This window comes from Mustela erminea, chromosome 15, assembly GCF_009829155.1.
Source record: "Mustela erminea isolate mMusErm1 chromosome 15, mMusErm1.Pri, whole genome shotgun sequence".
NCBI classification, from domain to species: Eukaryota; Metazoa; Chordata; class Mammalia; order Carnivora; family Mustelidae; genus Mustela; species Mustela erminea.
Window position 1 is genome coordinate 2649241 of NC_045628.1, and position 23211 is coordinate 2672451.

Here is a 23211-nt window from a genome sequence, read left to right on the forward strand (position 1 = left end):
GATGGCAAAGCCAATTCTCAGAGTCAGTGGCTGGTGCTGGAGGCAGAGGTTCTCCCCACCGCACAGCCTTATCTGTGCCCTCATTGAGACAAGAAGGTGGGAAGTAAGATCTCCTCTGCTAACCCAGAGCAAAGAAGCCTGTTTTGCAGTCAAGTTTGAAAATAGGATCTCCAATGATTTGTCCTCTTGGTGGGCATATATTATTTCCTTGGAATCTTTAACACTTATGTTTCTGGATTCACTTCTGAAAATATTTAAGGAGCACCTACTGTGTGCTCTCTGTGCTAGATTCTGGGGAGCAGGGAATGCCCCTGGCAGGACACCCATAAAACCTAATTTTGGTAGATAGTGTCATTTAAGCTACTTTTTTTAAAAAAGAAAACACACGTGCGCACGCGCACACACACACACACACACACACAAATTTTCTCCTAATTGCCAGTCGGCAGTTTTTCTCAAGGTTAAAGTTGAAGGTTATCTTGCGTGCCTTTTGTATTATTAATTATAATTACTATTGTCAGGATGTTTCTTTTGCATTTTTCTTATTTACTGTTAACATAGACTCCAAAAAAATCCCTGACCTGGATCGTGGTGCTTCCTGACTTTAATGTGTGCTGATGTTGTTCAGGATGCGCGCATTTCCAGGACCTCGTCACACACCCACAGGCATTTCCAAGTTCAGGTGAATGACATCCTCACTGATGGTCTATTTAGGCGCTCTGCTCTGATTGCCCAAATTCAGTTCGAGTTACTCAAATTGTTTCTCAAATTCACTGATCACATAGAGCACATCTCTTCAAATCTCAAGGTTAGTAGTGATAGTGGAAACAGAATAAACTGTCTTTTTGAGTAAAAGATGTATTTTTTCCCTGTCCAAACTCAGAGAGCTGCTTACCTCTTGCTATTTGTGAATGACCTTGTTATTTTGTTGTCTGTCAGTTATCTTCCAGCAACATCTCACCATCCCCCAAATCTTTAAGTATGACATCGGATTTTGATAAGTCGCTTGGAACTCTAAAAAAAAAAAAAAAAAAAAAGTTGCTTGTGCTGGTGAGTGGAAGTGTAGCTCTTCCCAGGCAGGGTCATTCTCTCCCCCACCCCAGTGCAACTTTGTAAGCATTCGTTCATAGATAAACCCCCGTGTAGGGTCTCTTTCTAGCGGTGGCTTTGCTGCTCCTGACCACTGCCCCCTCCCCCCACTGGCCGGTGCTGAGCTGTGGCTGGATTTTGTCCCCTACTTCCTGCAGTGCACAACATAGACAACCTGCCACAGCCACTGCGAGGGTCCGAGCTGCAGTAAAGCACCTTTTCTTCCTGTACACTTTTCCTGCTTTAAAACACAATCTCTAAGTCTATGGGAAGCAGAATGTAAAGTAATAGGGTAAGGTAGAGATGTTTGTGATTCTGACTTTCATGAGAACTCCGTATCATGAAATCAAGTTTTTAGCAAGGGAGATGTTAATCGTCTTTTCTGGAAGCCATTAAAAATCGGGTGGATGCTTTTTCTTCACAGATGACAAAAATCAGGAGAATGGGCAAATTTCCTTATATATATGTTTCCTATAAACTTGCAGTAGAAGGGATCAGAGAGACTTTTTAAATAAATCCTCCTGGCAGTTGGGTAGTCAGTAATACTTTTAGAGACCCCCTGCTGCCCTAGCTGTACCTGTTTCTTGAGTGTTTTGTAGGACTTAAAATTTTTCCAGTGCGTACTGTTTGTGTGCAGTCATTTGGAAAACTGAATTCACCCTTTCTTCCCTGTATTACTGTTTGGTCCAGATACTCTGAGTTTATAGAATGAATGGACGCAGCAGTCTGAGAAGTAGCCATCATTCATGTTACCGGTGGGGTCCGCCCCGTCACCTGCTACCAAGGGCCTTGGTGTTGAGGTTACCAGCTTCATACTTAATTCTAATTAGAATTCTTTCTTTCCCTGGGTGTTCTGTCTCTTAGGCCTTATCAGACTGATTTCTCCGAGCTGTGCCCGTGCTAATGTCTCGACGGCACTGAATAGTTAATATATTAATATAATGAATATTTAAGAAAAAAGGCTGGAGGCTTCAGGTTCAAGGCGGGTCTAATGGGAAAACAGTGTAGTCCCTTCGCGCCCCCTAGTGGTGGGAAGCCGGAGCCCTGGGGGGTTTCCTTCCAAGAGCTTCTCAAAGCCCCTTCACTGAATGGGGACAGGAAGATGTAGTAGTTTTCTTCAGATCGCCTGTGTCTGGGAGGTCTTCCCTGAGGAGGGGTGTTCAGCTGAGATCCTGGGGCTGTGCCCGGGCGCCAGGGATGGTTCGGGTGGAGTAAGAGTGCGGACGTCTCAGGTGGGAGCATCTGTCTCTGAACCTGGCTGGACAGTGCCCCGGGGCGGTGGGGGCTGGCCCAGGAGGTGGTGGACAGCTGGGGCATGGGGCAGAGCAGGAGGCGTGGGCTGTGCAGGAAAAGCCATCAAGAGATGTGAACCTTATTACTGAAATGCGATCATGTTTATTAGAGCGTGAGGCCAGGAAGTACAAATGTTTCTGGAGAACAAACCGCATTTGGTTGTGGTTTGACGGGAAAATGGAAATAAGCTATTGATCAGATTGCCTTTATCAGGAAGCGTATATGCAGGATTTGAATGAATATATCCAAGAGACTTTGGAAAACAGTTACCACAATATTTTTCTTATTTCCAGTTTGGGAAGCTGACTCCTTCAGGGGAATGGCTTAAATATTTATACTTAGAAATATTCTGAGCAGATTACTGCTTCAGAGGAAGAATTAATGAAAGTGTTTTTCAAAAAGACTGTAAGAGACGCATGACCAAAGCATGTCCTCGCCTCCAGCTAGGAAGCAATGTCAGGAACTTTCTGTAAGTCCCGAGGATCTTTGGGAGATTTTCAGGTGGGATTTTCAGCACTCAAGTGTGCCTTCCACTTTAGAAAGTGTTTTCTGCTAGATCAGTGAGGCTGAACACTTTGCTCTTGATGGCTTTAGTGGAACAGTTTTGGTTTTATATTAGGACACCACTTAGAGCTCTCCAAGTTCTTGTGTTGAATGACCATTCTTTGGGAAGTATTTTTTGTAAAGAACTCTTTGCAATTCTTTGTTTCTCATAAGTTGCCATACAGAGTGGACTTTTGTAGATCAAAGTATCTAGGGTTCGCTTCTTTGCGGAAGCCCAGTAATCAGAAATAGATTTGGTACCTCCTTCCTCTGTCCTGTCATTCTGCTTGTTTTGTGTTATGCATGATTTGAGCCATGAGCTCTACCAGCGAGCTTCACAGCAGTGCTGAGACTCCCAAGGATTGTGCTGGAATTTACCATGGGCTGAAGTGTTTCAATATTGGGATTTATCCAAAGGAAATCTGTCCTTGAACATGGTGAGTTGGAGAGGGTTCTGTGTTAAGTGCTGTATCTGTGGGCTCTAAGGCTGACAAGCTATCACCTGAGCATGGGTGGGCCTCATCTGTGAGCTGGATCTTAGTTACTGGCCCAGCATTTGCACCCAGGAACCCTGCAGAATGGGCTGTGCAGGTCGGCGGGAGGAAAGAAGAGCCTCATGCCAGCTTCCCTCCCAGGGCTCAGCACGCCGGTTGGCCCCTTCTCCACGCAGATTTGACCAACTGCAGCCCCAGAAGTCACGACAAGCCACGCAGATTTGACCAACTGCAGCCCCAGAAGTCACGACAAGCCTGGCTGTGCTCACATGGGGAGAGGCGGGTGGGGTCTCCTTGCCCAGAGCAACCCCCGTGGGTTAGCAGAGGCAGGATGGGTCCAGAGCACACCTAGGAAGAGAACGGACCTGACAGCAAACCAGGTCATGAACTCGAAGGGCATGGGTTGGGGGATTTTTTTTCTTTTTCTTTTTTACAACTTTCTGATTCTTCTCTTCCCTTGAATTTGTAAAGGTGGAAATGTCCTAGTTTCTAGGAACGATCTCTTAAATGCTCATCTTTTCTCCCCCTCCATGTATAATTGCTACAGCTCTTAACACGTATTTGCTGGAGAGGCACAATGTAAGGATTCCGAATATTGACTTTCAAGCTGGACATCACCAGGGTTTGAGAGAGAAAATCAGAGTTTGGAGTAGAAAATAAGATTAGTAGCCATGCCTCCTGACCATGATTGCTTTACTCTTAACTGCTTTAATGTTGAAATACTAAATTCAAGAAACAACAGTAATGATAGAGTGGTTACTGGAAACAATCTTCATGTTAGGTTTAATTAATCAAGGAAGCACAGTATGGGACACCTGGGTGGCTCAGTGGGTTAAGCCTCTGCCTTTGGCTTGGGTCGTGATCTCAGGGTCCTGGGATTGAGCCCCACATCGAGCCCCACATCGGGTTTCTGCTCGGCGGGGAGCCTGCTTCTCCCTCTCTCTCTGCCTTCCTTTCTGCCTATCTGTGATCTCTATCAAATAAATAAATAAAAAATCTTTAAAAAAAAAAAAAGAAGCACAGTATACTTTACGTTAACGTACGTACGTTCTTAGAGCGTTCCGTGTATGTGTCCCCTGCAAAGGAGAATCGGTGTACACGGCCTTCCCTTAGGAGAGTGTGTCGGCCTCCAGCTGTGTGTCCCTCCCGCCTCCCCTGGGCCGCCTGCCAGCCCTGCCGCCATGATGTCAGGCTTCTCAGTGTGGATGGAGCTCCCAGGGGGGCCTCGTCACACAGTTTTTCCAGGACCCCGTGACACTTCCCACCACTTTCCCAGCAGTGTCGGCATTCAGGAAATGGTCCTGCAGATGTCTGATGGTTGTTGGGCTCAAAGAATCGCTCTTGTGGAATTTTTGGCTGAATCCCCACGCCACCCATTGACTGACTGTGACCCATCATTTCCCCATCACTGAGTTCTTGGTGAGCTCTGGCTCCAAAAGCAAATGCTCTCATTCCTTCAGTCATTTGCAGCTTTGTGTGGAAATTGGAATCTCCAGGCACCCATGACAGAAAGAAACAGCTGATCCAGCGTCACGTCCCGATCACGGCTTGCTCTCCCTGCGGCTGCTTCGGCCACGGGCGCACGTGTCGGCCAGGCTCCGACGGTGCCCACGGGGCTTTAGGCCGGGGAGGGGCCCAGTGAACCAGCCACCATCGTGCGCCATGCTGTCAGTTTCTGGGGGGCACGCGCACAGTCTTGCTTCACGCCAGCGGTCATGTTCACCGCTTCTTGGTTCATCCCGTCCACCCATCGATTTTACTGAATTCAAAGACTGTGGATGAACAAAACTACATCCTCGCCTTTAAAGTGTTTACTTCCAAGAGATGACAAAATCTAGTTAACATCGCTTGTTGGGTCTGTTCTGCTTCGTAACAGATGAATCCAAGCGCACGTAGCCGCACAGGCATGACCACTGTGGTCGGCCCGCCTGGGGCAGCGGGACACTTCTTGTGGGTCAGTGCCCTGCAAAGACCCACGGTCATATTGTTTCAGATGTGAAAAATTAATTCAGAATTTAACTGAAAGAATGTGACCCCATGCTGACCATTGAAACAGGCACAATATGGTCTCTGAAGGGAAGACCCAGTGCCTGCTTCTTTGTTGGTGGTGTTTGTCGTTGGTAATTATGTTACCCTTCAAAGTCGGAAGCTTCACATTATTTCAAAATTAACCATCCCGGGAGCTTCATCTGAATTTGGATTTCTGATGTAGACGGAAGGGGTAAGGCTTTAGCGATGGATTTCCATTATGAACTTGTTTCCATAAGCATTTTAAAAGGAAGGGAAATGACTGACATAACAATCTTTTGTTCCCATATTTTATGGATTTTTTACAAAAAAGTATCTCCTTGCTTTAGATAATACATATTTTATGCAAAATTTTATGCAAAATTTTTTAAGTTGCTCCATCCATGAAACTCTATTTCATGCCCAATTTAGAACTGCTCATTTGGATGCCAAGATTATTCTCCATGGCTGTATTCTTTTATCTTTATAATGATGGCATTTTGGTCTTCCTCTTTAAATTCTGAATTCCATCATTTGAGGCTGCAGTGGCGATCACTTGTGTCGTAGGCGCATCCACACCCACTTGTTTTGTAATTAGTAGAATACATTGCACTGACGTTGAGGAGTAAAACTGCTGAATGCAATTGCATCAAAACTTTTGTGTAATATTTAACCAACTTCTCTTTTCTTCCTCCATTGAAATGTTCTTGACCGGGATGAACACGGGCTGTGGGCTCCGTGTGTGCCCGGCACGAGTTCGTGGCTGCCATGTTTGGGACCTTGCCTTTAACACAGCATGGGGACTAGATGACTTGGGGGCTAGTTCTCAGGGGCTCGGACTGTACGTGTCCTGCCTTGAGGTCCAGCACATGGGTGGCCACCATTGTGGTCTCGCTGTTGCAGCTGCGTACTCTGGCTTGGGGACAAGCAGCACACCCAGCTCTGCTCTCCCCGCGACGACTGTAAAGATCTGCTAACAGCTCAGAGAAGTCATCTGGCCCGCACGCAGTGAGCGCTGTTTGCCAGCTAACGGTGGAGATCTTGGAACATTTATCCTGTTGGCTGGCTCCGCTCTGGTGCCCGTAATTGCCTTGGACAGGGCACGGGCTATTAGATTATTCATGTGCACTTTTGTCTGAACGGAAGAGTGGGAAAGTTAAAAAAAAAAAAACAAAAACTGTGGGAGATAACCAGAGCCATGTTGGTGGAGGAGTCACTGCCTTCTTGGCTACTTAATTTCAAAGCTCTTGGGATGTACGGATTGCTTAAGCATTCCGGTGACCCTTGGGAAAGAATGTGTTCTTGTGCTCAAGCGAGGACTGGCAGATTTCGGAGTTCTGTTCCCGGCAGCATGTGGGAGTCACCCGGTGACACGTGACAAGTCAGTTAAGCATCAGAATCCTAGTGCTCCCACCTGTGAAATGGACATAAAAGGGGATAGGTTAATGCTGCTGAATTGTTTAACAGTTTGCTGGGAACCGGCTTGCTCTAGTGACCTAGAAAAACCGTGGACTGTGTGTGCAGGCTGACCTCATTTCTATTTTTGGCTTTAGCGCTGACTCAATGAGAAACTTGTAAGAATCAGCTAATCGGGCTCCGGGCCTCCATGCATTCCATGGTTAAAATGAGAATGAAAGCCTTATCTGCAGCGGGTCTCATAGTGATAGAGCCAGATAGTAATTAAGTACTAAAAATATACTGCCGAAGACACTGGAAACTCTTACACGGATGTGCCTCTCGCATTTCCTTCCGATGCCCTGTCAGCCTTTTTGGGGAGACACAGTGCCGTGTTCATTTCGTTTTCGTAGCCAGCTGTTCGCCGTTCACATCTCTTGTTTCGGGTAGAATTTTCCCACGTCCGAGGATCAGGGAGGAGGCCGGCACGGTGACAGCGTGGCTGTGTCTCTGTGGTCAGCGTGGCTGTCTCTGTGGTCAGCATTCTCTGTGGCTGGAGCACACCCCTCCTGGTTCAGGTTAACAGTGAGCCTATGGGAGCCGCTCTCCAGGGAAACCAGTCCTGGCCCGGGAGGGCTTTTCTTCCCCAGCTGTCCCAGGCCTTACGGAGCAGGCGCTGGCATTTCGTGTGAGGTCCTGCGCGGAGGGCTCCGTTCCCTGGATGCCGCCGTCCACCAGGGCGTTCCAGGCTACAGGCCTTGATTTCCTTTAATCCATTTACTATTTTATTATACCTGCTGGGGTTTGCCGTAATCTCCTCCGCGTTGATCCTCACACTGTTTCTGGACTCTGGACTCACACCTCCAGTGAGTCCCGCTGTCCGTACACACACAGCCGTTGGAGTCCCACATGCAGAACCACACTCTGCGTTCTGAAAACGCAACAGGCAGTGAATTCGCAGCAAGTCCCAAGCCAAGTGGTTGGGAAAGGGGGGTGGCGACTGGAGTCCTCGCCCTGTCTCCCTCCGTCGGTGCCTCCGCGAGGCGCTTCTTGGGAACGCGCGGTGGCCTGCGTGTCTGGAGGTGCGTGTGGATGCTGTGGAACGTGTGTCTCGTCGGCTTATTCTCACTCGAGCTAAGATAACTGGGGAAGAACTGGGTGCTCCGCCATCCAGAGGACCTTCTGCTTCTCAGAGTCCGTGGGCGATGGCTGTTCGCGCGACCCTTGGTCTCATAAGGTCGCGTTAGAGTCTGTAAACTACAGACTGTTACAGGCTGTAAAGAAAATAGGTTTTCTTGATTTCGTATTGTGATGATGGTGCTTTTCTGTTGGCAACTTAACTGTGGCAGTCTTCCTTAACTCCCGCGGAACCAGGTCACGGGCTCACCGATGCCTCTGGGAGAAATGCTGGGTCTGGGGCGGGCGTGGACGCCTCTCCACTCCACGCTCTGTGCTGGTTGTATTTTTGCTTAATTTCTTGTGCTCACGTGGCTCAATGGACCTCGGTGCCGTCCTCTTGCCGCCATCTGGCCTCACTGGCTCCTTTCTCCTCCTCATGTACTTATTCTGTGTTTGTCCTTCAAGGGTCAGCCTGGGGCTCAGAGGCCCAGCCTTTCGGACTGTCCAAATAATAGTATTCTAAAGATAATGTTTCTTACTTTATTTTTTTGCTCTGTGAGGGCAGAGACTATAGTTAAACTTGGATCATATCTTTGCAAAACTCACGTTTTAAGGACACCTTTGAAAGCCCATCATCAGACTGTGGGTTGCACAGAGAAGTCTCTGCCTCTCGTGCTGCAGCTCACACCGTGAGCTCCATCTTCACAGCTCCTAGGAATCAGAAGGAAGAACCGACTGGCCGTCTGCTTACAGGGTCTTGGCGCTGTGCCTCCTGCTTGATACGATCCCACTAGGTGACTGAGTGCATGATCGGTTCAGTGAGAAAACCCCAACTTTTCCTTTTTTTAATTACCTGATAAAGTATTTAGCATTTGGTGTATCGTGCGTGGAAAGCATGTGCCAGGGTTTGGGCGTGAAGAGTCCTGCCCTCAGAGAGCTTGAAGTGCCGTGGAGAGAAGCCTCCCGAAACGGGTTAGTTTGCAGCGTCGGCTTTCAGATGCCGCGTAGACTTGTGCGGTGCTGGGCGGCACGTGGAAGGGTGGGTGCCGACTCGTCTCCTCCGTTTCGTCCAACGCGCCTCCTCGCTGACCTGCTGCTGCTCCTCCACAGGGCGAAAGGGGCCTCCCAGGGTTGCAAGGTGTCATCGGGTTTCCCGGGATGCAAGGACCCGAGGGGCCGCAGGGGCCACCAGGACAGAAGGTAAGCTTGGCTGGGTCATGGGGGCGGGGGGTGTGGGTTTAAGGTGCTCCACACTCTTCTCATGGAGACACTTCTGTCTGGTTTCAGGGTGACACTGGAGAACCCGGGCTGCCCGGAACGAAAGGGACAAGAGTGAGTACAAGTGTGACTTAAGTCTGTGATGCTGTGGTGAGACGTGATCCAGGGACGCCTCCCGGAGCGGGCTCTCTGCCCCTCCCGCCTCCCAGCAGTCCTCGGGGCGTCCCTTCTCCTCGCCTGTCCCGTCGCCTGCCTCTCTGCCCGGCGCTGTGACCGCGCGGGGCCCGTGGGGCCAGGACGGGTGACGTGAGTGCTGGCCCCAGCTCCGCCCCATCCTCGGGCCGGCTTCTCCTGCCCTGTGCTTCTCCCGTGGACCTGCTTTATTTTGGGGGCGGGGAGATGACAGGTCTACGCGTCACTGAAGGAAAGGGCTTCCTGGGCTGTGAGAAGCGGTCGCGTTCAGAGAGCTCACCTTGCTCTTCTCGCTCTGCCTGGGGCCTGGGCCTCCCCTCCTGGGAGAGGCCCAGGTGAAGACCTCTGAGAGCAGGGTTTGAAAGGAGAGAAGCAGGAGGACGCTCTCAGCATTTCCTTCTGCTGCTGTTACCCAGCTCGGGGGCAAGTAGCTGGCACTTCTGGGGTAGGAGGCCGCGGCCAGAGCCCCGGGGCCGCCCGGGGGGGAGAAGCCGCAGAGCTCCTCGAGGACAGGCCTGGCGCTCTGCCCCCAGTGAGATGACTGATCTCACGAACTCTCGTCCCCAGCGATCCGAGATTTTAATGTAAATTATATCTGCGTATACATATATAACTTAATGTGTTTACGTGGATACGACATCTATGACATAATATTTATACATGTAATAAACAGTGTATCGTTTCCCTAGAAATCACAGAGACATGAGGACAGTTCCTTTATGAGGGTGCAGCCTTGATTTTGGAAGTGATTCGAGCCAACGTTGGGTGTACACACGCCGCCCCTGTGGGCTGGGCGCTGGCCGCCTCTCCCGCAGAATGCCCGTGGGCTGGGTGGGGGGTCGCGGGCACGTAGCCGGGCGGGTGCAGTGGGAGGACATGAGGCCCCGTGCTCACTGCCCTGTCATTTCTACCCTTACAGGGACCCCCAGGAGCAGCGGGTTACCCCGGAAACCCAGGACTGCCGGTACGTAGATAAAATGCACGTGCTTTCTCGGTGAGACGCCGCGTGATGGGCCTGACGGCACCATGCGGCAGTCTTCGTTGGGCAACCTTTGTACCTTCTCATTCGCAGGGTATTCCTGGCCAAGACGGTCCCCCCGGTCCTCCGGGTATCCCCGGATGCAACGGAACAAAGGTAACTTTGGGACAAGGTCCCTCCCTCACGCGCAGGCTGCCCTGCTTCCCGCGCTGACCATCGGACGGTGCTGTCCTGTGAACACGGTTTTACTGCCCCAGCTGGACAGACACTGCCCCCCGCCCAAGCACTTTTTATCTGATGAGGAGCTGCACGTTCCTCATACTTTGTTAGTTCAACAAACAGGGAATTGTGCCTTTCTTCTTCGTGGGCTCTTACCCTGTAGTCGCTTTAAACATGAAACTCCTCGCCTCTTAGCTGTCGCTGACGCAGATAGAACGCCAGTATTCACCCGTGTCCCTGCTCTCAGAGAGCTGTCTTCTGTCGGGAAGGAGCACAGAGAGTGAAGCTGGTGACACATCGTTTTTAGGATGTGATTTTCACCAGCAAATGACGTCTCTCTGAATGGGGGGCGGAGTAACTGAAGGGGCATCTGGAATGATGTCCTGTCAGCCTTGCATCTGACTGACCCTCTGCTGTCCCCTAGGGTGAGCCAGGGCCTCTGGGGCCCCCGGGTTTGCCTGGATTCGCCGGAAATCCCGTGAGTATAGCACTGTTTCCGCTAGAACTTCCTCCTTTGGTTGTAATTCTTTCCTTCTCGTTGCCTTCGCTTTCCTTGCCTTGGACTGCCCTCTTCACGCCAGTGCCGTTCTCTGATGCACTCTTCTCTTTTCCAGGGACCGCCAGGGTTGCCAGGAATGAAGGTACGTCCGCACGCATTGCTGGGTTCATTGCAGGTGGAAAGCGGGGGCCAGACAGACACGTTCCCTTCAGGTCACCTTGGTTGACTGATTGCCCGTTACGCATTCATCTAACCCGCCCTGTTCCACGAGTATCCCAGTCGTAGGCACAAACTTAGATTTCAGGGTGTGAACCTGAGACCCTGGGTGCAGTTTCTGAGTAGGAAGTAAGCAGCGGTGGGAAGCACGCTGTGGTGGTGAGTGTTAGTAGATGGGATCCGGGCCAGGTTAGTGCTCTGCATAGCCCGTCCCGGTGATGCTCCTTTCCCTGAGCCACGGGACAGACGTGCTCAGACCGGGATCCCGGCTTCACTTCAACGCAGGCGTCTTGCATGTTGCGTGTCGTCTGGAGTCACTGTTGTAAAGTCTGTGATTCCTGCAGGAAGGCCCCAGTTCTGTTAGGCTAGATCCTTGGTGTCCTGCCACTGCCCCCTCCTTATTCAGAGTGAGTCCATGGCCTTTCTCAGCTTGACTATCCCCCTGCGTCAGGGGGAGACCCAGAACCCTCTGCCCATGGTGAGGAAGGGATGCTTTGAGCCCCTCCTGCTGTGGCACCCGGAGTGATGGGGTCCCTGCTGCCTCCCCAGCGGGGGCGGTTCCTCCATCCACACTTGCACGGTGAGCCGGCATGGGGTGTGGTCCCCGCAGGTGCTTGGCCATGCCCTGGCCCCTCGGCATTCTTCCCTGGTCGTGGGGAGCAGAGAATGCCCCTGCGAGTCCTTCCCTGGTGGTGCGGTGCTGGCATAGTGGGGTTCCATGGCTCTCGCCCACCTGACTCAGGGTGCGTGCCCCGTGCCGCACGGCGGTTCCGAGAGCAGGGGCGTCTGGGTGTTGGGAACAGTCCTGCAAGAGGGACACTTCCCATTCCGCAACAGCCACACCAGAGACGACCACGTGTCTGAGTGAGGTTGTGTGTTCATGTGCCCCTGGGTCCAAGAACACCTGAGAAACATGATCGTCCCGTATCATGACCATCCCGTGTTTTAGTCAGGGCTCTGCGAGAACCATAACCAGCAGGGGCACGTGTGTATTTATGGATATAGGTGTGTGCGGGCATAGCTGTGTGACCTGGTAGATTTATTTTAAGGAATCACATGACTGTGTGGGCTGTCAACCCCAAAATCTACAGGGCAGGGTGGCCGGCTGGAGGTGCGGGGAAGAGCCAGGGTCCCAGTTCAGAGGCTTTCTGGAGACAGAGTTCCCTCTTTCTTGGGGGAGTTCAGGTGTTTTTTTTCTTTTCCTTCGTGAGGCCGTCCACTGATTGGACGAGGCCCACCCACATCATGGCGACTGACCTGCTCAGAGTCTCCTGACTTAAATGGTTATCTTCTCATAAAAATACCTTCACAGCGACATCCAAAAGACTGGGGCTTAACCAAATGTCTGGGTACTGGGGCCTGGCCAAGTAGACACACAAAATTTACCATCACAGCCTGCTTTTATAAAAATGCTCATTGAGGGGCTTTTAGTGACAGATAATCCTTACCGCAAGAGAATGCTTGGAGCCCGTGGCCCTGATCTGCACGCTCCCTCCGTGTGTGCGGGGTGGCTGCTGGCTCGGGCTGGGGCTCCTTCCACCGGCGCCTCCGTCCCGTCCAGCGGAGCCACGCCTGCTGCGCTAGGCACTGGGCGGTAAGATACTAGCAGTGACGGAGGCGGCAGTGTGTATACTCCACGTGTAGACAGAGCCTTGCTCCGGGATTCCACACCTGTAACACACGCCTCTTACTCGGCATAGAAATACCTGAGTAATAGCCGACTGCTATTTCTTTATAGAAATAGCATTAATTGTGACTTTTTTTCCTTTCTTCATCCCCTAGGGGGATCCGGGTGAAATCATCGGGCATGTGCCTGGGACCCTGTTGAAAGGTGAAAGAGGATTTCCTGGACCCCCAGGAGCACCAGTAAGCATTTGCTAAACAACTCTATGCACTTGAAGCGTCTCTCCTAGTTCCCATCTAATTCCGTTTTCAATAACTTCCAGGGCTCGCCAGGACTGCCAGGCCTCCAGGGTCCTGTGGGCCCTCCAGGATTTACCGGACCACCAGTAAGTGTTGGGGGGAACCTCTCGGAGTCACTCACTGGAGGAACAGCTGTGTTGAGGCACAGAAGTAAATCCGGTGTCATCCCGACTTACACAGTTGCTGTGCGCAGATGGAGAGAATGAGCTGCTTTCTTGGGAGAGTGTCAGGCACTTAGGACACCCGTACTCCAGAGCCCAGGGTGGGAGGCTGGTGATAGCCACCATGTCCCACACAGATAACACATTCATTCCTGGAGGGCCTGGGTGCCTGCCCGCGGTACTGTGGCCCGAGGAGGCCAAATTCAGAGATGGACAAGGCCAGCTGTGCCTGGAGATGCACAGCCTGGAGATGTGCCTGGACTGAGCTCCGGGACATAAGCCCCCTGAGAGACCCCCACCCCCACCCAGGGCTCCCCTCTCTCGCTGGCCTCCTGCACAGCTGGTGGTTCCCAGTAGGACGAGGGCCCCTCTCCTCCCACTCACACATTTTGAGAGCACAAGAGAGTTAATATGAACGAGACTTAGCCATTGGTTAAGTGTCATGTTCACCGGTAAGGAATAATGTTCTCCAGACGGTAGCGTACTTTTGCTAGCCTGCCCGACTGTCCTTAAGGGTCTGTCAGGCCTCCCTCCCGCCCCCTCCCTATCCAATCCAGCAATTCTCATGTCCGTTCTCTTTTATATTCTTGCAAATAAATGGACTCATTTTTGCAAGAATGATTAGTTTTTTTGTTGTTGTTGTTTTGTTTTTTTAATGACTGAAAAGCACTCTGAAATTTTGTTGCAAATACAGGAAGGTTTTTCCTTCACTACGGCTTATGCACTTGAAGCAATCATTCAACTTTATAGATAAAGAGTTATATCCAAAGTGGGCGAACACCATTTCTGAACTGGAAACTCTAGGGCTCTCAGAGTTGGGCTGAGAATTTCGTTCAGCATCTCTGCTCCCGACACGTTCTTGGATCAGGGGATTTCACAGGGAAGTGAAGATTTTGAGCCTAAGATTTTGAGGTGTTTCATCCCTGTTAATTATTATCCTGGGCTAATTCCTAGTTATTTTCCAAATCTTATAGATCCAAAGCACAGGATAAATTAACTACTTCACAAATCTATAACTGCATTAATTCTGGGGGCCTTAAGATAACTCTAGTAGAAAGAAGCACATCCATCTCACCAGGGTCGTGAATGATAGTAAATTAAAACTCTGTCTCTTACAGGGTCCTCCAGGCCCTCCTGGCCCTCCAGGTGAAAAGGTAAAACTATTTTTCATTTGACTTTCTTTGGCATTTGTTTAAGGCTACTGCGAAATCACCGTTCTTTAAAGTCTCTTTAAACAGTTTTGGAAAATTACATTTCTTTATCTATCTCTGTTAAACATCTGTCCATCCACCTGTCCCTCTCTCCATGCCTCTGCCTGTCTGTTTGTCTGTCTGTCCATCTGTCTATCCATCCGTCTGTCTTTCCTTCCAGCACCCCTTATGCGTTATTTTGGAAGCACTGATCTTTCCCTTAGTTTCCTATAGTCAGATTTTAAAAGCTTTAAATTGAAAAAAAGGTTTTATAGAATTTTTTCAATAACACTTTCAAGAAATTTTTAATGGACGTTGAATATAATGTGATCACAACTTTGTTGAAAATTTCATGGTAATTGTTGAAAGAAGTTCTTGCCTTAACTCTATCCTGTTATTACATTTTCTATATTTTATGTGATATTTATTAGATGATTTTGAGCAGAGTAACATGGAAGCCTACTTTTTCATCAACAGGGGCAAATGGGCTTAAGTTTTCAAGGGCCAAAAGGTGATAAGGTGAGTACACATGGCTTTGGAGTATTTTCATGTTTAAAGTCACGGTTCTAAGTGTAAAAGGAGCTGCAGCCTCGGAACCCCTTCTTGGTCCCTTACAGCCATATTAGGCTTCTCTGCACGTCCTTCATTAGTGTTTTCCCTACACTGGAAAGCAAGAATTCTCTGACATTTTCCACCTGTGATCTGACCAGCAGAGAATACGATGAGGCCATTAATTCTAGTTCTCTGTACGTCGAGTTCAATCAGAATGTTTGCACGCAGTGATAAAGCCAGCCCTAGACTTTATTATTAAAGAGTCAGTTGGTAGCACGACTCTGCTAACCCCTGCAGCGACAGAAGGCTGCCATGCCTAAATGCGGAGGAGGTGAGCCACAGAAACAGCGAGGCACCGAATGGAGCGGGGGAAGGGAGGCCGGGTGGGGGCGGTCCCTGATCCTCTGCTGATCTCTCCACCCGTTTCCCTGGATCAGATCAGGGAAGCGGGGCCGAGCCAGTGGGGCTTCTGGGGATTGTGGCCGCGCCTGCCCCGGGGCCCACATCTCCACTGCTGTCCACACCCGTGTAGAGACCACCACTGGCGGGTGCTGCGTGTGGCTGAGGCCTGGGCAGGTCTGGACTGACTCTTGGCCTCTGCGTTCCGCTCTGAATTTGGTCCAGTCTTTCCATAAACCTCACTGTAAGGTGGCCCTGTAATGACACCATTGAATTGTTTGGATCTCGCTCATTGTGCCGTCGCTGGGATTCTGTACTTCCGTTGCTCGCAGCCGTTAGGGTGCCCGAGGAAGAAAGTTCGTCAGGGCTGTCTTCCTTCTGGGGCACCTAAAGATCCCTCCTTTCTTCCCAGGCTCTCTGGGGCAGTCTGTGCCCCTTTTCTCCGTCTAAATGCCGTCAGACTGTGTATGTGTCCTGCTGTGGACGCATAAACTGCCTAAAAACAGGCCTGGATGCATTGGGAGACGTGTCTCATTTTGGTGTTCTTCCTGGATGTGGTGGCTCTCCTGACTCGGCAGGGTCTCCTGGCTTCGTGTCTTCATGTCTTGACTGTGCCGTCTTGCCGCCCAAACTGAACTTTCTGCTGAGACAGGGATAAGTTAGGACAGAGATAATTTACATTTTTAAAAACATAGATGTTTAGTTTTAGGCTTTTGTCTGCCTCTGCATTTTCTTCTTTGTATACTTAATGTTATGCCTCATTCATTCCCATTGTTTGAATCAACAGGGTGACCAGGGGGTCAGTGGGCCTCCAGGAGTACCAGGACAAGCTCAAGTTAAAGAAAAAGGAGACTTTGCCACCAAAGGAGAAAAGGTATGAGATGGATTTTGTCCGGTGAAGGCTGGCTTTCTAATTTGGACAAATGGAAGGGATATAGGGAAACGGGGTCCGAATCCGGTTTCTCCAGTTACATGCACCAGTGACCTGCAGGACAGGCTTATAGACTATCCACCCCACAGAATCGAGTGTCTGGAGAGCGGAGGCAGCTGGAACTGGGTTGGAGCAAGGTTGACCCCCCGAGGGAGGGCTTCTTAGATGCGCCAGGTTGGGGCTGGGCTGGGCAGCGGCAGGGAGGCCCGCTGGGGGTGGCGGGTCACAGCTGCCACAGACAGAGCGTAATTAAACCCACAGCCTTGCCAGTGTTGAAATTTGAATATTGGAAACCAAGGAGCAGTTCCTTGTTAACATAGCAAGAAAAGGAATTTTTTAACTTGCACGTTCAGTGTTTATAAAAATCAATATAGCCATTAGTGCTCATGGCTCACGCTCTTGCTCTTTTTAAAAAATTCTTCTAGGGTCAAAAAGGTGAACCTGGATTTCAGGTGAGTACTCTGTTCTTGTTCATTGCTATTTTATGTGAATGTTCGTACTGGATTTAAGTTACAAGCTTACTTACCTTCTCTGTGATATTTGCATAATTTTAATATTTTACTTAAATACCCTAACGACGCTCTCTTTTTGTTCTTTCAAGGGAATGCCAGGGTTTGGAGAGAAAGGGGAGCCCGGAAAGCCAGGGCCCCGAGTGAGTACCCTCAGAGTCCTTTTGCTTCTTATGCGAGCACGTTCCTTCCTTTCCTGGAGTCCTGGGTTTACAGAAGCCTGAGTGGAAGACGCGGGTCGGGCTCTTCGGTTTCTCCCTGTCCTCTCCCGAAGGGCTTTCCTGGAGCCCGTGTGAGCAGGAATGGGGAGGCCGCCTCCATCTGAGAGTCCTTCCTGGGAGGTGGGGGCTCTGGTCTCTCGGAAGAGCCCCCCAGCCCCAGCCCACTGGCTTCTCATGGAGAGCCCCCGTTCACTTGCTCAGAGCACTCTGTGCCTGTTGCTGCTGCTTCGTGAGCGGTCAAGAGCCGAGATGCTCAGATGCCTCCCAGCCCACGAAGCCTGGGGACAGGAGCCCCACCCGCTGGTCTCCGGCTCCCACCCCGCCGTGATGGGGGGACCTTCGTTGAAACGAATCCTCTGCTTATTAGCCACCAGCCCTTGCCATTCAGAAACTTCTCTGCTGTTCACTGTGCGGCCAGATGCCACGCTTGCCTTCAGAGATGGGGAACTCATCAGGCCCTGTTGTTTAAGCATTGACAAGTCCGCTTCTGCTGTCCCGTTTCCATAGCCATCCTGCGTAGACGGCATTGCTCACTCTGTGGTTCTGTCAGCCTATGCAGCTTCCCGGCCTGGATGCCGGAGACTGTTTATTATTGCTTTCATGCAATGCTGAGGTCTCTCTCCATCTTTATTGCACAGGGAAAACCTGGAAAAGATGGCGAAAAAGGAGAAAAAGGGAGTCCAGTAAGTATTTCTCTGTAATTGTTTAAAAAAATGTTTATTTATTTGACAGAGAGAGAGACAGCGAAAGAGGGAACATGAGCAGGGGGAGTGGGAGAGGGGGGAAGCGGGCTTTCTGCTGAGCAGGGAGCCCGATGCGGGGCTCGATCCCAGCACCCTGAGATCATGACTTGAGCCCAAGGCAGACACTTAACAGCTGAGCCCCCCAGGCAGCCCTTTCTCTGTAGTTTTTAGGAGCAAACTGTTGGCTTGGCTGTTGATGGGTGCTGTCTGTGTCCCCCCACAGGGCTTCCCAGGCGACACGGGGTACCCGGGACCCCCAGGCCGCGAAGGTTTGAAGGTAAGCCACGGCACTGCGGAAGCGTTCCCTGCGGCCTATGGTTCAGGTTCCTAAAACTCGGGGCTCAAGTAATAAAAACGACCGCCCTCCCTGTGAGCAGCACACGCCTTAACTTCGTGGTTTTATTGACGCCTGTGATTGTTTTAGAAGGAGGAGCATAAAATGTTCCACTCGTTCAGGTTTTTAGGTTGTTATGTGTCTTTTGTAGTAGATGAATTTTATCTAGTTTCGGAACAATAAAAAATGCAGACAGGGTGAAGGAAAGCAAGTCTGTTTAACTTTCCCGTTACTGATCAGCAGTGCGCAGAACGCACAACCGTCCTGTGCGTTCGCGCGCACACACCCGTCTGGAACAACAGGCTGTGCGGAGCGTCCAGCTTCCTCCCTTAAGGACACGGCGTGGATGCGTCTGAATGTACACGCGCAGCCGCCCGGGACATCCTGCGTCCACGCCTTGTGCTGCGTGGTGTGTGGGTCGTACCCACACGCTCACAAGGACAAGAATCTGTGTTCCCTTGTCTGGTCATTTCCCTGTCACGGATTCCTACACGCCCTTTTTCTGGGCGAGTGCTTGTTATCAAACTTTACGAAATATTTGTCGATGTGATAGGCAGAAAACGCTCACCGATGCGAGACTAGGTAGCCTGAGTCTGTGCTAACGGAAATAGCTTTGGAACAGCGTCTCCAGCACGACTCGTGGGTGGGGGTGGGCCTCGCAGCGCCTGAAAGCCAGGGACGAAGGGGAAAATCCTTCCCTGACACTGGCACTGTTGAGGAGGTCCAGTCTTGAAGGCTTTAAAAGGTAAGTGTGTATAGGATGTTTTCACTAAGGTAGTTTTTAAGTCTCGCAGATACTTCTAAAGTCTCATATTCAAATCAGGAAAATTAAAGCATCTAATGCGGGTTTACTGCTAAGTTTATTGCTGTGACTTAAAGGGGCAGCTGCATTCATGGGGTAAGTGCAGGTCTTGGGACTCCTAGAGGTGTTATTGTGGGACTTATGTAAAACATCGGACATAGCACGATTAATTCCTTTGGGTTTTTTCTTCTAATATGAATGAAATTAAGGCTAAAGGTGATTAGAATTTATCCACCCGATGTTTTCAGGTCATGCTGGATTTTAGGGGGGAAAGATGAAACCACAGGTGTCCTTTCATTCTGACTTCCGGTGCAGGTTTAGACAGCCTGACGCCTAAAAACCTCTGGTAAAATGATTTCCTTAAGAAAACGTATTTAGAAATCAGAGGCTTTTATTCCATTTACGTTTATTTTATTGAAAAATCACCAGATACTAATTCAGCTCAGGAAGGACTCTGTTTGCATTGCCCGAGGTGGCGTGTGATCAGACACAACAAACACCGTCAGCCGCTTTGTCACGTGAACAGTTAGACTCCCCTCACCCCCGCCCTGGACCATTTGCGGAAATCCTTCCTTTTGCTCATCACGGTCACGCAAAGCAGAGGGACCTGCGTCCGCTTTCGGTGTAGTAAGTGCAGGCGCTTTGAGTCCCTCACAGGAAATAACTTTGGTGTAAGTGGACGCAGTCCTTATTTTTCTGGAACAAGAAGTTGAGCCATGTTTTCCTTAAGACAATTGTCTAGTCAAAAAATTTAAGTATTTCTTCTTTTGTAGGGAGACAAAGGTGAAGCAGGTCCTCCAGGCCCACCCGGAATTGTGAGTAAAAGTAAAAGTGCTGTTTGGTCGTCTGTCGGGATCTGGGGCCACGTGCCTCATGGCGTTTTAAGGATGACGTGTGTGTGTGTGTGTGTGTGTGCGCGTGCGCACGCGTGTGTAAAGAGGGGGCGTGTTATTTAAAATCATAAACTTATATTCTATATTGTGTGGCGTTTGGTACTTACTTTTTATTATATTTTGATAATTTCTGCATTTCCTCAACCACAGACACTGGAAAGATTTGCCCGTCAGTAATGATAAGAGCAAATCTTTTTGAAACTTTTCTTTTTCTGATGGTCCATTAAGGAAAATGCTGAAAGAAACTGACCACCCATAATTTGACTGTCCCTAGTAAAACCGTCTTCAGGCCTGCAGATAGCATTTTACTTCTCGTAAAGATGCATGGGCGGCACATGTCTTCTCGGGGTGCGCTTCCCGGAGCGGGATGGCTGCGGGGAAGCCCGGAACCTCCTCCTCCAGACGCGGGGCCCCTTCCGTACCTGTGACCTGGCAGCCACGGTCGAGTGGTCTGTTGGTGTCGTGGCCGCAGATTGTAATGACGTCTGTGAATTTAATTGCCACAAAGGAACTCTATTTTAAGGGCAATCTGCAATATTCGGTTTTGTCATTTTCCTTGGATTCGCCCGATTTAGAGTCGTGCTGACCTAGTTCACTGCTTTGTAGCACGTTCTTGGCCTGTATCCCTCTGTCCTTGAGGAAGTCCCCACTTGAGACCATTTCAAAAAACAAGAACAGAAACCAACCACCACAACCGAAAACCTCTTGCAGGGCCCCGTTGGCGGGTCCCTGTGACTTCCCGCCGGGGACACGGCAGGGTGCTGCGAGAGCGCTCTGTCCGTGCTCTGTTCACTTCGCGGCGTGTGCGGACGGTTAGACATTCGAGATAAACCCAGCCCTCAGAATTCGCAGTCTTCTGGCTCGACCGCACGCGGAACGCTGCGGGAAGGCCAGCTGAGACAGGAGGAAGCCGAGCCGCGCGGGGTGCTGGGGGGGCGGGGGTCCGTTTTCTGCTTACTCACGACTCCCCCATCCCCGCTGCGCCCCAACTGTTGTTTCTTACCCCCCCTCCTTGCGATGGTTTGGGGATGATTCGTCTCTCTGTGCTCTGCCGTAAGTGCAGCCCAGCCGCTGCCCTGCACTCTGACGGGCTCTTCTGTAACTCAGGCGATCGGCCCAGGACCCTCAGGAGAGAAAGGAGAGAGGGGGTACCCCGGCGCCCCAGGGTTGAGAGGAGAGCCAGGCCCCAAAGGTACATCGTCTCTCCTTTCCCCGCCCCGTTCTCTCCCCACTTCCTCCCCTCCCCGCTCCTTCCCCTTCTCGCCCCCCTCCCCTCCCCCCTTTTCCCGCCCGCCCGCCTCCACCCTCCCTCCTCTGTCTTTCTCTTCTCCTTCACCTTTCTTCCATTTCCACCCGTTTGCACTGCGCTCGCGCTCAGGTTTGGTAACAGCGACAGGCCTTGCAGGCGCGCCTGGCGACGGAGGCCTGTCTCAGACTCGGGTCCGCCTTCCGTCCTGGCGCTGGGGCTCCTGCAGCGTCTGCATGCAGCCCTGTAGGGCCCTGTACGGCCCGTGCCCTTCCCTCACCCTGCTGGCCCAGGGCCCCGGGGCACAGACCCGCAGGCTCCGTGTGTCTGACTCTCCTTCTCTTTGAAGGTTTCCCGGGATCGCAAGGCCAGCCGGGCCCTCCAGGTGAGTATCCTTGGCCGACTGTGTGGGAATAGTCGGACGACATCTGTGTGGTTCGTGTCCCGAGTGTGTGTTGCACGTTCGTGGGTGACCTGCGAGAAATGGCTGTCGATTCTGTTGCACGTTTTTCTAGTAATGACGGCAAGGGGTGTTCACAGCTCTGGTCGTTGACTTCGGAAGTCACAGGCGGCCATGGGGTTGTGTGTGCTCCTGGGGGGTTTCCTGTCTCTCCTCAAGTCCTCTCACCTCTCCCTGGCTCGGACCTGCCCCCCAGTCTCCTTGCCCCCCGCCCAAAGACGCAGGTCCCCACAGGCCCCTCACTGTCAGTGTCCACACTCCCTGTCTCCAGGGAGCCTTTGTTTCTCTCTTGGGAACACACTCAGCTGAGACCCCCTCACTGATCTACCCATCTCAGGTCTAGTTTGTCCAGGGGCATCCCACGTGCCTCGCTGTACTTAGTGTGTGATCCTACTGTGCCCACAGCTTAGTTCGTGCTGGGATTCCTGTGTGTGTGTACGTGTGCAAATGTCTGTGTGTGTTAGCACGCAGGTGTCTGTGTTCCAGGGCTTGTGTGCATGTGTGCAAATGTGTGTGTGCGCACATCTCCCCCAGTTCCTGGAGCAGATCAGACAGGCTGTGAGGAAAACCCACATGTGCACTGGAGTCCACAGCACAACCCAGTGCCCACGGACAGGCTGTGAGGAAAACCCACCTGTGCACTGGAGTCCACAGCACAACCCAGTGCCCACGGACAGGCTGTGAGGAAAACCCACCTGTGCACTGGAGTCCACAGCACAACCCAGTGCCCACGGACAGGCTGTGAGGAAAACCCACCTGTGCACTGGAGTCCACAGCACAACCCAGTGCCCACGGACAGGCTGTGAGGAAAACCCACATGTGCACTGGAGTCCACAGCACAACCCAGTGCCCACGGTCCTTACGTTCTTGGTTTTGTGTGTGTTTCATTTAGTTTTGTGTTTTATACTTTTTCATCATTTCCCTTTCCGACAGCTCGCCCGCTGTAATTTCTCCCAGGGCTCGTTCCTTTTTGCTGGAACATGTAACCCCCCACCCCGTCCGGCACTGAGGACTTGCTCCAGCCCCCGCGCGGGCACCTCACTGCCTGCCTTCCTGCTAAAGCTGTGGATCTCGCTTTCAAATCACCCTTCTCTGTTTCCATCCACTTTCTTTTCTGTGGTCATGATAATGCTGACCTCCAGCCATCCTAGTGCACACGTCGCTCTGTGTCTTCCCTTGTTGTCTGCCAGGTTTACTTCTGAAGCTTTTTTATGCCTGTTCGCCTCTTAACTTACAGTGTTTTCAGAGGTCTGTGAAACTGCTCTGGCCTTATCTGCTTTCCCCTGGTCAAAGCCCGGCCTCGGGCCCAGCAGCGCTGCACTCCATGAGCCCTGGGGTCCTTTCCTGGGACTAAGCTGGGTGCTTCCTCCCCTCCCATCATGGGGCCTTCAGCCCCAGCCCCCAGGGGCCTCCTTTGGTCCTGCTGGTGCTGATGAGCGCACATGAGGGTAGCATTTCTTCTCCTACAACTGCAGCTCCTGCTCTGGGATCAGTCGTCTTCCTGGGCACTCCCTCACCCTCTGCACTCTGCTCTTTAAGGCCACAGACACCGTCCTGCTCCTGGAGGCTGGGGCTGGGAGCAGA

At 51.2% G+C, this 23211-nt stretch overlaps 1 protein-coding gene across 1 annotated transcript in view; it reads left to right on the top strand.

Moving 5' to 3' along the window:
- The window catches only part of COL4A1 (collagen type IV alpha 1 chain), a 131498-nt gene that overhangs the window by 70706 nt on the left and 37581 nt on the right, over positions 1-23211 (top strand). The window contains exons 3-20 of the mRNA XM_032315042.1: positions 9051-9140; positions 9228-9272; positions 10270-10314; positions 10423-10485; positions 10973-11026; positions 11163-11189; positions 13046-13129; positions 13210-13272; positions 14466-14501; positions 15015-15056; positions 16276-16362; positions 16845-16871; positions 17021-17071; positions 17788-17832; positions 18116-18169; positions 19802-19843; positions 21029-21113; positions 21517-21552. Of these exons, the coding sequence (XP_032170933.1) occupies positions 9051-9140; positions 9228-9272; positions 10270-10314; positions 10423-10485; positions 10973-11026; positions 11163-11189; positions 13046-13129; positions 13210-13272; positions 14466-14501; positions 15015-15056; positions 16276-16362; positions 16845-16871; positions 17021-17071; positions 17788-17832; positions 18116-18169; positions 19802-19843; positions 21029-21113; positions 21517-21552 (976 nt within the window). The remainder of the gene's footprint in view (positions 1-9050; positions 9141-9227; positions 9273-10269; positions 10315-10422; positions 10486-10972; positions 11027-11162; positions 11190-13045; positions 13130-13209; positions 13273-14465; positions 14502-15014; positions 15057-16275; positions 16363-16844; positions 16872-17020; positions 17072-17787; positions 17833-18115; positions 18170-19801; positions 19844-21028; positions 21114-21516; positions 21553-23211) is intronic.